This window comes from Haliotis rubra, unplaced genomic scaffold (assembly GCF_003918875.1).
Source record: "Haliotis rubra isolate DU_JTF1 unplaced genomic scaffold, ASM391887v1 Scf16, whole genome shotgun sequence".
Lineage (NCBI taxonomy): Eukaryota > Metazoa > Mollusca > Gastropoda > Lepetellida > Haliotidae > Haliotis > Haliotis rubra.
In genome coordinates, this window is record NW_025765558.1 from 901473 (window position 1) to 915021 (window position 13549).

At 38.9% G+C, this 13549-nt stretch overlaps 1 protein-coding gene across 3 annotated transcripts in view; it reads left to right on the top strand.

The window, feature by feature from the left end:
- Positions 1–13549, top strand: part of LOC124271360 (pleckstrin homology domain-containing family G member 5-like) — an 88713-nt gene extending 75164 nt beyond the window's left edge. For all 3 annotated transcript variants that reach the window (XM_046706457.1, XM_046706458.1, XM_046706459.1), the window contains 11 exons: positions 43–201; positions 2678–2773; positions 4520–4570; positions 5360–5512; positions 7433–7543; positions 9355–9504; positions 10281–10418; positions 11319–11438; positions 11811–11943; positions 12298–12410; positions 12862–13549. In XM_046706457.1, coding sequence (XP_046562413.1) covers positions 43–201; positions 2678–2773; positions 4520–4570; positions 5360–5512; positions 7433–7543; positions 9355–9504; positions 10281–10418; positions 11319–11438; positions 11811–11943; positions 12298–12410; positions 12862–13449 — 1812 coding nt within the window. In that variant the 3' untranslated portion in view covers positions 13450–13549. The remainder of the gene's footprint in view (positions 1–42; positions 202–2677; positions 2774–4519; positions 4571–5359; positions 5513–7432; positions 7544–9354; positions 9505–10280; positions 10419–11318; positions 11439–11810; positions 11944–12297; positions 12411–12861) is intronic.

Genomic DNA, 13549 nt, shown 5'->3' on the forward strand with positions numbered 1-13549 from the left:
GTCATCAAGTGACTCATGTCTAATATCTATCGTTTATTTCAGGATCGAGAAAAACTTGAGCAACTAAATGAGATTCTCAGCAACTACAGCCAAAATGGCCTACCGCCTCCACCTCCTCTTCTGGAACTGGGCAAGGAGCCAATCAAAGAGGAGACCTATGTCCTTGAGAGCCACTGGAGCGCCATCGTGGACCATGCATCGGTACGTCATGTTTCCCTAACAACATTGTAGTTTGTATTTATTCAGGGATGAGAATTTTCCGCGGATCCGCAGAATTCCAGGAATTTCATTAGGCCAAGGGTCATTTTTGTGAATCGTCCAAATCCGTTGACAATTGTATGAATGTGCTTTAGCAGATTTAAAGTTTTTTAATGGTTGCTGTGTTCATGAGGTTGTCATTTCTGAGCCAGTTTTAAAGGTCTAAAATGCCTAAATATCAGGAGCTTCGGCTAGTCTTCAGAGTTTTTCTCAAAAGTTCATTCTCATCCCTGTTTATTTATTCCATGATATTGATGGTGAAAGAGTCTTTTACTTGTTAATTGGAGTTGTGGATTTTTTTCGGATTAGTAAAAGTGCCACCTTGAACAATTGACAGTTGACTCTGAAAGGACTCCTGTGATATACCCAGAATGTTCTTTAAGTGAACGGTGAAGCCTAGTGGTTAAAGTGTTCACTTGTCACACCGAAGACTCAGGTTCGATTCTCCACATGTGTGAAGCCCATTTTGCTGTCCCCCACCGTGGTATTGCTGGAATATTGCTAAAAGTGGAGTAAAACCATACTCACTCACTTTCTGTGAAGGGTTAAAAAATGTACTGCAAATACAAGCCATGTGAGAGCAAGTGAAATTTTCCAACACTTTGCAATGCATACAGATGACTTGAACAGTTTCTTTTGAAAAGATTATCTAGTAAAGATTCCTGTTGCTCATGTAATAGAAATGGATGAAAGTCTAATAATTAATTGTGACATTCATATGGGAAATTATAGGTATGGAAACCAAGGTAGAATATCGTCATGGCAACAATGGGAAATTATAGGTATAGATTCCATTAACAAGGTAGAATATCGTGTTGTTGACCTCTGGTAGTGACCTCCATGTTCTGCTAACAAATGTTTCCCTAACTATTAAAGTTACAAGCCACTGACCAGACAGTTGTCACCCATGCAAACTTCTCTCCCAGAACCGTCCCAAACACATAAAAACCTCACGAAGCTAAACCTCAGCTTTCCATACCTAAAAGGGCTCCTATCACCTTATGATTTATAGTTAGCCTCTGGAAATTGTCTGTCTTTGTGAACATGATGTGCGTTACTATTTGTTGGTGGGGTGTGAGTTTTCCTGCTGAGAGAGTCAGTCATCCAGACACACAGGTCATCTTGAACAGCTTGTAGAGGTCATATAACCAGATCATACTGGACGGAACATTAACTCTGACTGAAATGTTTAGTTTATGATGCTATCATCTTTTCACAAATATAAGCAGGGGCTTTCTGGAAAAATTTGTCTTTTCATGGAGTTTGGAGTCAAAGGTTCAGTACGCTGAATTGAGTTTTGGTTGGTAGGTTGGTTTATTGAAATAAATTAAACATTGAATTCTTGGAAAACAGGAGAGGAACACTTTTTATGGATAGACAACTTCTTTTTGCAATAGCTGCGACGTTTTGGTGTAGATCTTAACACCGTTATCAAGCAGATGATGTTAGGAACTACACAGAAGCGTCGCATCTAATGCAATAAGGAAGTTGTCTATCCATGAAAAATGTTCCTCTTCATCATATCAGCTTCTAAATGCCACTTAAAGAAGTTCTTGAAAAACAGTCAAGTATATTTTAAGAGGTGAGGTGAAATTGGGTTTAACGTCGTGCTTGAGAATATTTCGCTCATATGACGACGTGCATGCATGTGTATGTGTATGTGCGGCTGCTTGTACTAGCACAGGCTGAAGCTGGTTTTATAGTGCTAGCCCACTGAGATACCATGCCGCAGTGAAGCATGAATACCCCACTCAGACACATTATACTGACTCGAGCTGACCAGTCCTTGTTGTACCCTTTTGGTATGACGCGGTCGGGAATCGAACCCGCGACCTTCCGCTCTCCGGGCGGACGCTCTAACCACTACACCACGGAGGCGGTAGTATTTTAAGAAGAAACAGTAAATGTATATGCATATGTATCTACATCTCTATCTTTTATTTGGCTCACCCTTCAGCAGACTTACCAATATGTCAGTATATTGTCGGAAAATGATATTTGTAACAAATGTGTGAAGCATTTCATATGCAGGTGGTACCAGATTGTGAAATAATCAAGGACAGATACTTAGGTATGGAAAAACTTTCAGAGAGTAATTTTGGTGTGTTTTGTCAGTTATTTTATGCCGCAATATTCTAGCCATAGATACATAATCTAAGCAGGACCAGACATTTGATTTATGAAAAATTAGATGAGATGACATGCATTTAACCAAGTCAGCATGTCTGATAACCCAGTTCATTAGTTTCCTCATCCGACCTGCATATATTCCTGGGTATCTGTTTTACCCAGAATCCCCACCAAAGATGTGGCATGAGTTGTGAAGCTTTTGTTTGTGTCAGGATGTAATTGTAATAATTTCATAAAGTGTTAATGTTTCTTGTAGTTTGATTTAATATTTTGTATTTTCTATTTGCAGCAGTTGTCTAAAAGACAACATGACCAGCAGGAAGCTATCTGGGAGCTCCTACAGACGGAGCTGTCTTACATCTCACAGATCCGGGTTATAACAGAGGTAAGATATATAGTTGTTATAACACAGACAGATGAAGATATGGTGTCAGGGAGCTATGAATATGATGTGTTTGGACAATATAATGATTGTAAAAAGATGAAATATTAAGACAGGAAAAACTAAAACAGCGCCTAGTTGCATGGATATGTGTGCTATATAAATATCCTATAATAATAAATAATGGTAAGAAGAACAATTTTGGTGTAACATATGTAACATAACAGATGAAATATGTTATAACGTTAGCAGAAGGAAATATACATATACTATAACACTGACAAATTATGTTTCATGAATGTAACATAAGTTGGCAACCATCAGTGCTGTAAAAAGCCTTCTAAAATCTCCTCCCAACACCATGAAATTGGTCTGGTGTCCGTATTTCTCAGATAATTATATGTGATAATTGATCTTATGCAATTTGTGGATTTTCTTTGATAAATACACCCAAAAGTCAATCTTGAAAAATGTGTGTACATATTATCACATATTTTTTAGCAATTTGACCTATGTATGTAAATATTGGCATGTCTGTCCCAAGTTATTATTCTATTTTAAAGTATACAATGGTTCCATATGCTACATGCTGCCTTGAAACTGACATTACAGTTAGGTACATACCCTCAGGTCGTAGTGACACGGCCCAGTGCCTATGCATGAGAGCACGTATGATAAACCATAGTAAATATATCGCCTCACAGAGAGTGGAATGTAGGAGACCTACTTGTGAAGGTTATATATACCTTTTGTCAACAACTTCCATCACAAAATCAGGTTTACAGCTTCAGAGCTGCTGCTTCCATCAAAGTGAATCTATATCCGATACACTTAACACTCCCTACACTTGCCAACCTTTGTATGGCTGTGTGTTAAAGCAGATTTAGTGATGTTGTGTTATGGAGATATCTCATCAGCAGACCTGGGCCAGTAGGGTGGCCTTTTGGATAAAGTGTTTGTTGATTGTGCCAAAAGCATTGGTTTGATTCCTGGTATGGGCTTAGTGTCTGAAGTTTATTTTCTAGTGTCTTGAGCTGTGATACTGCTGGAACATTACTTAAATTTGGGTCAAGCTCACTCATTCATTTAAAGTTGTTATGATCTGTTGTGATAGTTTGAAACGTGTTCTGTTTCAAGTCTGTGATGTTTTTGGAAACTGTTATAAAAGTTCAAATCAAGACTGAAAAATGGCCACCTTTGTGGCCATGTTGAATTTGTCATCACCCAGTTAATGTATCATTATCAAATGTAATAAATGTAGCATACAAAAATAAGATTGCGTATTTGTTTTGTTTATTATCAAATTTCATTTTCTACCCTGATGAGAATTTTCATTTATTCACATATGAATGTTTATGTAGAATTGTAACTATTTCACACTGAAATAATTCTCATTGTTATAAATATTAAACCTCCATAACATCATAGCCTGTATTTTGTCTGACAATTCTCACTATAAAATCTTCAATTTTCAACCAAGGATTTGTTAATAGTCCATAATAAGTTGTGTAAGTAATATCATCTTTCTGTCCACATCTCTTACACATGCATCAAGCTGCAAAACCTCATTCTCTTGAGTGTGATTCATTGTATCAGAATGTGTGTGATATGTTAGCACTGTATTGTTTATTCTTCTATCATAACCTTTTAAGCTAATGCTGCAAAAAGGCACCAAAATATTTGGAGAGCTTTTCTCAATGTGTTGTTTATGTGGAATTTGATTGTAAGTCTCCTCTGTGTTGATTTCAGGTCTTCCAAGCTTGCCTTCTCAATGTCCAGAGTGACTCTCTTCTTAATGAGGTAAGAAACACACCTGTACAAACATCTGTATTTTTTAGAATTTACTGAAAATATTTGTTTCTGAATATTTTCCCGTGATACAGCTATTATAGTTTCAGGTTACGTACCGACAGAAAGAAATAAATGTTTGCTGTGTGTAACTTTGTGTCCAAAGCTATTTACATCAGAGAAGACTTAATATGTGATAGCCTAAAGGTTAAAGCGTTCATTCATCATGCCAAAGGCCTGGGTTTGATTCCCTACATGGGTACAGTGTTTGAAGCTGTTTCTGGTGTTCGTCACCCAGATATTCCAATAATACTGCCAAAAGAGGCATAAAACAATGCTCACTCTTCTTTGTGGCCAGGGTTTGTGGGGTAGCCTGGTGGTTAAAGTGTTCGCTCATCACGCCAAAGACCCGGGTTTGATTCCCCATATGGGGATAATGTGTGAAGCCCATTTCTAATGTCCCCTGCCGTGATATTGCTGGAATATTGCTAAAAGCGGCGTAAAACTGAGCTCACTCACTCTTTGTGGCCAAAGGATGTGATGAAATGTAATTGTAAACGTTAGTTATGACTTGTATACATACGTTACTTTTATTATGTAATTCATCAAAGATGGCGACCAGGCAAATAGATAAATTTGTAAGTTTATCAATATTGTCCATTTATAATACTATGTCTTCCTGACAATTGCCCATGGGACTATTCAGGAAAATCTGTCAACCGAAAATGCAAATGGCTGCTTTTCATAGCAGCTGTTACCATAACTGTTGACATATGAAAGTCAATGACTGACTCTCTGCAGATCGAGACAGAGAAAATGTTCAACAACATCGACGCCCTCCTGGCCGCCAACCGGCAGCTGTGGGAACAGCATCTCCTGAAGGTCCTGGAGGAGTCACGGCGGACCCGACAGCCCTTGAACCCAGCCCTTCTCAAACCTGGCTTCACCAAGGAGGTGAGTAGTAGCCTGGAGTACACTCAAAGTCACAGTACTTATCATGGTCTCAGTATGATATGTATGTTGATAGTGACGTTGTGGTATGTTCTGTATCAGTGAAGTCGTGGTATGTTCTGTATCATAGTGAGGTCATGGTGCATTTTGTAACATAATAGTGAGGTCATGGTTCGATATGTATCATTATAAGTGAGGTCATAGTGAGGCCAACAGATATACCCAATGATGAACAGATATACCCAACTGTGAACAGATATACCCAACTGTGAACAGATATACTCAACTGTGAACATATATACGCATTCATGAACAGACACACTCAACTGTGAACAGATATACCCAATCAGGAACAGATATACCCAATCAGGAACAGATATACTCAACTGTGAACAGACATACCCAATCATGAGCAGACATACTCAACTGTGAAGAGATATACTAAACTGTGAACAGATGCACCAACTCACAGACTGATATACCCAAACACTGATTGATATACCCAATCACAGACTGATACATGTGATCACAGACAGATATATGGTCCTATATTCATCATGTTACTCTGACACAAACCTTGTATGTCAGCTACTCGTTTTGAAGCGTATTCTAATCCCTCACAAATCATTGTATTACTTTCCATTTACGTGACAATAAAATCAATTATCAAAGTTTCTAAAGGTTTACAGAAGATTAATGACGACATTTCTGTGAACGTTCCAATGTAAACAGAGTGCAACCACAGATTTTATCAAAGAGTTTTGAGGATAGCAGTGTTGTATGATAGCATTCATGATATATTACCTTCAACTTCAGTGTAAATTTAATGCGCATTTTGTCATTAAATAATTTTCTTTGATCGTAAGCAAAAACATTTTTCCATCTATGTGACAAGCACTTGGATGGCTTGAGGTGTCGAGTTGTCAGCTCTCTCAGGTCTAATTCATCAACGCCTCTTTAAATACGACCTGTAATTTATGACTGGGTTGGGTGGGGCTGGAATATTCCAGGGAGGGTTGCTGTAAAAAGTGGCATGTTTTTGAGGAACTGGATTGTGATTTGAATGCACAATTAGGTAAAGGTCATGAAAAACATTTTGGGCGTCATGGAATAGACACAAAAGTCACTACTGATGAAAAACAGTATGTCTTATGTGGGGCGTATGTCCTCATATGGTTCTTGTAAGGTGCTTGGAATAGCCTTGTGGGTACAATGTGTGAAGCTGTGATAATTTGAGATATTGCTAAAAGCTGTGAAAATTTTGCTCAGTCGCTCAGTAAGACATGACTGTGTGACTGAGTTTGGTTTTACGCCGCTTTTAGCAATATTTCAGCAATATCACGGCTGGGGACACCAGAAATGGGCTTCACTCATTGTACCCATGTGGGGATTTGAACCCGGGTCTTCGGCGTGACAAGCCAACGCTTTAACCACTAGACTACCCCACCGCCCCCAGTAAGACATGAACACTTTAAAACCTTTAGTGGTCAAAGTTGGTCCAGCCACTGTACAGAGTTGCCTCCCTTAGCTGTATGCTAATTCCATGCATTCATTGGCTGAATCTCAGATTTGTCTAAGCTAGGTTCCTCACTTGCAGAAAACATTGATCACAATGCACTGTGCAGAGTTGCATCCCTTAGACATCATTGATGCTCATGCTGTTGATCACTGGATTGTCTGGTCCAGACACAAGTATTAACAGACTGTAGCTGAAATATTGCTGAGTGCTGCATTAAACAACCAACCAACCAACCTAAGACATCAGAGAAACCAGTGATCATGGGTTCAAATCTCTTGTGGTTTTGGTTTGTCAGCACCAAGTACATGAACATCAGTTCCACCAAGGTGGTAAATGTCCATGAGTTTTGAAAGTTGATGTTAACCCCCAACTCACTCACTAACTCAGCATGGCTCTGGTTTCAGTTCAGCAAGTTGCTACAGCCGTACACCCAGTACTGTATGGAGCAGAAGGCCTGTGTCGACTACATGAAGGCCAAGCACAACGAAAATGACCTCTTTAAAGTTTTTGTCATGGTAAGTATTGTGATGATGATGATGATGATGATGATGATGATGATTGCCCAAACTGTTGATTAAGGTTTCTCATACAAACCCTGAAAAAGAAATATCAGGGAAAAGCCTTCAGTGCCTTGGCAAGCCAAGATATCCTCGTTACCTTTGGACTCCTTACTTTAGATTTCAAATTTAGCATACCCGGCTAGCTATTCTACGTTCGTAGCCATATGAACTTCTTTAGCCCGTTCTTAACACATTGGCTACAATCAAAGTTAAGAATTCTTAGGGCTACGAACGTTTCGAGAAAAAGGGCTCTTTTTTTATTACATTATAAATTACATTTAAAAAATATGGAATAGTGTTTATTTGAAGACTAAATGTAAATCGTAGTTGCCATGTCATATTCCTTGTGTTCCATCTTCGATTATCCAGGGTATATTTTTATTATGGTGAGTTCTGCTAAGGACCGTGGCCAGATCTCCATCTTTCATGTCAGTCGCACAGAAATCCTCCGCACTTGAGTGTAATTTGTATGCTAATTGGACTGCTAATTTTATCTTGTGTCAGTGTAATCAAATTATAATCTCAGGATACATAATGAAACAGTGTGTAGTTGTAAAACCAGGTGCTAACAGCAGGTGAATAATAGCACCACAGATAGTTTGTATTAATGATGAAAATAAAATACTTAAAAATATGGAAGGTTTCTATGGCTTGATAAAATAGATTTCAGTCTGTCAAATAACTCACTTTTACTCAGTTTCTGTGTACACCCAAACTGACAAGTAAATATGTAATGAACTTCACTCATGTGTCTTGTATGAGTGTCTATAGGGAAAGGAAAATGTGTGGTGTACTAATTTTAAAATACATGCTTCACGTTTCACTATAGATCTTTATTTCTGTTTGTAGGTAATTAAAATAGTACAATGAATTTACCTTGAATGTCACACCCCATGTGGAGCCTCATGAATATATGCGTTCATGGTGACACATGTCACAATCTATTACATAAGGTTTGATTGATAGATGGTATGTGAAATACCTGTGTCTGTTGGTTAAACTGCGTCATGTGTTGATTGTTTAACTCAGTTAATCAAAGAGCAGCATTTAGTGTTATTTTTGTTTTTTCATCTATAAAAATCTTTTTGTGATCTAAGACAAAACATCTGATGGAACATCATAACATGAAAACTAAAATTCTTTAAAGTCATTAAATTACTTCATACATTTGAGATTTTACGAGAGCTTCGTTTTAATGTTAGTGGTTTGTGTTATGTTCAATATTTTGCATCAGTGCTTTGTTTGTTAAGCAAAATATCCATTTCATACAAAAAAGAAATCAGTTACTCCAACTGCTATTTGTTGTTTTAGTAACTTGTTAAAAAAGTATTCTGGGGTTGTTGGTAATCATAAATTGCTGTTCTGTAAAGAACTGATTAAAATGCATACCAAGATATGGCATGTCAGTTATTTCTTTGACAACAAAGAAAACAAGTATTTTGATTTGTTTTTCATTTGTGAAATTGGCAAATCTGTGGAGAGACGTTTTAGTTACAGGGGTGGAAATAACCCAAAGTCCAGTGTTTTTCTGTGGCAAGCAAATTTGTATATCACACTGTACCCATGTCCAGTTGATATTCCAATGTTAATTATGTTGTTTATTTATAAAATCAACAAGAAAAAATGGCCGGCATAGTGGAAAAAGTATCAGCGCAAATGATTGTACATGTGCCACTGTACCGGAGTACACTAGCAATTTTAAAGTTATTTCCACCCCTGAGTTATTGTCTGTCTTCCTTGTCTTGAGTCATCATTTGTCTGTGTAGTGGGCGGAGGCACAGAAGAAATGTAACCGACTGAAGCTGACCGACCTGCTGGTCAAGCCCATGCAGAGGCTGACCAAGTACTCCTTGCTACTCCAGGCCATCCTTCGGAAGACCGAAAACGAGCGACAGAGGAGGGATCTGCTTGAGATGGTATGTCTGAATACATCTGTGTATAGTCCATATTCTGCTCTGGAAGATCTCCACCAGTGCCATCACCAACTCTTATGTATCACTCAAAAATATACTGTCCTTACAAAATGGCTGCCATACTGTGCTACACCAATGTGCAGGGATGTACTTGTGTATTTATTGAAATTTCACCATGGTAGGCTTTTCAATAACTTTGAAAGTAGCCTTTTTGCCCTTTGTCACTTGCACATTCCAATGTTATCAGCATCATTTCTTGTTTGACAACTCAGTCAAACATTGGATTCTGTTGAGACGGAAAACCTGTTGATCCAGACCCACTGTTATCAAGAAGAATGTTGTTGGGGAATGTTGCTGTTAAACTCTTAGACTGGGTTTCAGTTGCTCTCACACAGAAAGCTGGTACAATGCATACTGTGGTTTGGTGTGTCAGTTACCATTGGATTAGAAATCCCAGAGCAAACGACTTATTGAGATTGATGCTTTGTAGTTATATATTTATATAAAATATATGCTTTTTTCTACTTCATAGAGTAAATACATACACTTACATACAAATTTATGGAAATTGAAAATGGTGTGAACATCAGTTGAACATACACAGGGCATGTTAAAGACTGGCGAATTATGTGTAATTATTATTATGTGTAAAACTATAATGAAAAGTTTAAAGACATTTTGACATGCAGCATATTTACCCTATTTTGTAGCAGTTTCTATGGATAGAAAGTTATGCACTGAGAAATGCAGCAAGTCTAATGTCAGTATGTTGTGACTAGATTGGCAAGGTGGACGAGTTTGTGACTCACGTCAACACAAGTATGAGGGACCAGGTGGACAAAGAGAGGATGGAAGCCATTGTGACCAAGATTGAACCCTATGATGCAGTGGAAGCTCCTAATGATGAATGTGTGAAGGTGAGCTTCAGTAGGCTTCAATAATATTTACAGATGAAGTTATACATAATATACTGAGAAAAGGTGGGTTTTAAGTCTGGACTCTGGGAGAGAGTTCCAAAGTACAGGTGCAGAGTAAGAGAATGATCGGTGTCCAAAGGATTTCAGTTTGTAGGATGGGATGACCAGTCGATTTAGTGTGTTTGAGCACAAGTTGCATGCGGGGACATACGGATGTAGGAGTTCAGACAAGTAGGAGGGAGCCAAACCATGGAGGCACTTGTATGTCAGACAGAGGATCTTAAAGTCAATTCTGGCCCTAACTGGTAGCCAAAGCAGTTCTTTCAACACCGGTGGTTTATGGGAACGTTTAGAAGTCTTGCAACTTGAATGGACATCAACAATGGATTAAAGACTGCTTAGGATTGCCCAGTTTTGTTTCACTACCTGAGTTGTTAAAATGATGTTTCAACAACAATTTTAAGAAACAAATATAAAATTAATCTTTTTGAAGCATCTATTTTGGTTCTAGTGGTATCTAGTTTGGTTTTCTTGTGTAAAGAAACAAAATATATGATGGTATACATTTATCTGAAAAGATTTCAGGGCACTTGAATGGATTTGTGGTTAATGTGTTCAGTTGACACAGCAACTGCCTATGTTTAATTCCCAACATTGTTTGATACTAGAATCTGTATGTAATTTGGGGCTTTTTAGTAGCCTCAAGGTTAAATCTTTTACCGGGTTTGATTCCCCACATGGGTACAATGTGTGAACCCCACTTCTGGCGTTGTGCCCTGCCGTGATATTGCTGGCATATTACTAAAAGTGGCCTAAAATCATACTCAAATAAATATTCTCAGAAAGAAATGGGTAAGATGTTTATTGAGATGTTGTAAACAATGAATATGTATGTTTCAGTTGGTGCAGAGCTATAACTCCAACTTTGACCTGCGATCTCCAATGCCAGGCTTTAGCGCACAGCACAGTCGAGCATTGTTGATGCACTCCGCCCTCAAGATGAAGGAGGCTCAGGCTAGGGTCAGTACACATGGACTTAGCTCATACTGTAATGTTTCGATGTGTAATATATTCCTTAGTACTACCTGTAGGTCAAGGAGTTATTGTCACTGTATGGTAGTCCAGTGGTTAAGGCGTTCTCTTGTTATTCTGAAGGCCTGGGTTCGAGTGTCCTCATGGGTACAATGTGTGAAGCCCATTTTTGGTGTCCCCGGCCTGGTTTTGCTGGAATATTGCTAAAAGTACAATTATTATTACATTTTCCCCTGCATCATGTCATGCTGATCAAGAAAAGAAAATCATTGAAACAATAAGGGGTAGTTGGCCAGCTTAACGTTTGCCATGACTGTGATTCCACTGATGTATTAAATCAACATGACCTGTGCCCTTCAGATGGACGTGGACTGTTTTCTGTTCACCGATCTACTGTTAGTGTGTAAGGCTAACAAACGGATGGACAAGTTCAAGATCACCAAGCCGCCCATGAGACTAGATCGCATTATTGTACAGGATCTGAAGGACAAAGGTTTGAAAACAGAAAATTATGAGAATAAATCTACTTTCTTGAAATGGATCAAATATTGAGTTTTTATAAGTAACAGGTTTCAATCTTTGTAACCTCTGAATTCAAGAAAGGTTTTAAACCTGTAAATTTGTACATGAGGGTTCTATATTTCAGTTTCAGGGAATAATGCTGATGTTTTAAAGATTTCAATCATTCCTCATGATAATTTACAACCTGATTATCAAGGATTCTGCTAAAATATGAAAATACACATAAAAATTGTTTTTGCTAACATAAAGGAAGGTATAAAGGAAACTGTAAGGGAGGGCATAAATCGGTGCTTCCATGTTTCTAAGGTCAAGGTCATTGTTACAGGGAGTTTCCTGCTCATCTATCTGAATGAGTACCACACCCCCATCTCAGCCTTCACCTTCCATGGAGATCAGACAGGGGTCAAGGTCTGGTTGGACCACATCAAACGAGCTCAGGTCAGTACAGACACTCTATGGGGATAATAGGCGAGACTTCCACCAATCCTGGATATGGAGAGGTGGTCATTGAGTAAGGCCAAGCAAAAATGTCAGCGCGAAAAGCATGCTAGCGTTACTCCTTTTGATCCTGTGACAAATGGGATCGTGTTTTCAGACTTGCTGACTTGCTTGACACATGTCGTTGTATCCCAATTTCGTAGAATGATGCTCATGATGTAGATCACTGGATTGTCTGGTCCAGACAGACCGTCATATAGCTGGAATAGTGAGGCATTAAACAACAAACCAACCGACCCTTTTATCCCATCGATTATTGCAAAAGTTTTTAACTACTGCACATTGGATGACAAAATTTGCAGGTTCAACCTTCTTCATTTGTGTAAATTAGTAAGGCAAAGTATTATTTTGTTCAATATCTGAAACTGATGCTGATAATTGTGTTTTTCAGGAAAAGTATTCTGAGACACTTATGAAGGATCAGCAGTCTGCCGTATCCAAGGTCGGCCAGGTCAAAGAGGAGGTCAGTTACACACCTCTCAGCCCTCTCCCAAAACCCGATCTCATCTCAATGGAGCGCAGCGGCAGTATAGAGTCTGCCGAGGGCAAATTTGTCCCCAACCTCACCACACAAAACTATGCATCACCATCATCGCCAAAGAAGCCAAATGGTATCTCACCACACGTCAGCTTACAGGACGTCGGAAGGGCAGGGTCTCTGGGTACGATTGTTAACCACACTAGTCCAAAGTCAAGCGAGTTAGCCACGTCCTCCTCCCCGACACATCGCCAGTCACAAAGAAGAAGCACAGGCCGGTGTCGTCTTGTCTCTCCGTGCCCAACATCATGGATGGGCACCAAGACCTACAGACTTCTCCCTCACTTAACTCTCTTACGCGGGACGATTCAAATCTCGACGATCTTAAGGAAGAAGACAGCAAAGAGAAACGGAATGCTCGAAGGGTTTCGAGAAACGAGAGAAACGTTACTACACAGTAGATTCTGTTCAGGAGCTTCAGAAGAACAAAGATCGGGATAATAGTATACATAAAAGACTTTCCTGGAACTTAGGGTCGAAGGAACTAGGGTGTAAAGACTTGCGTCTGGAAGAGCGGATCCTTCACGATCAGCTCCACACG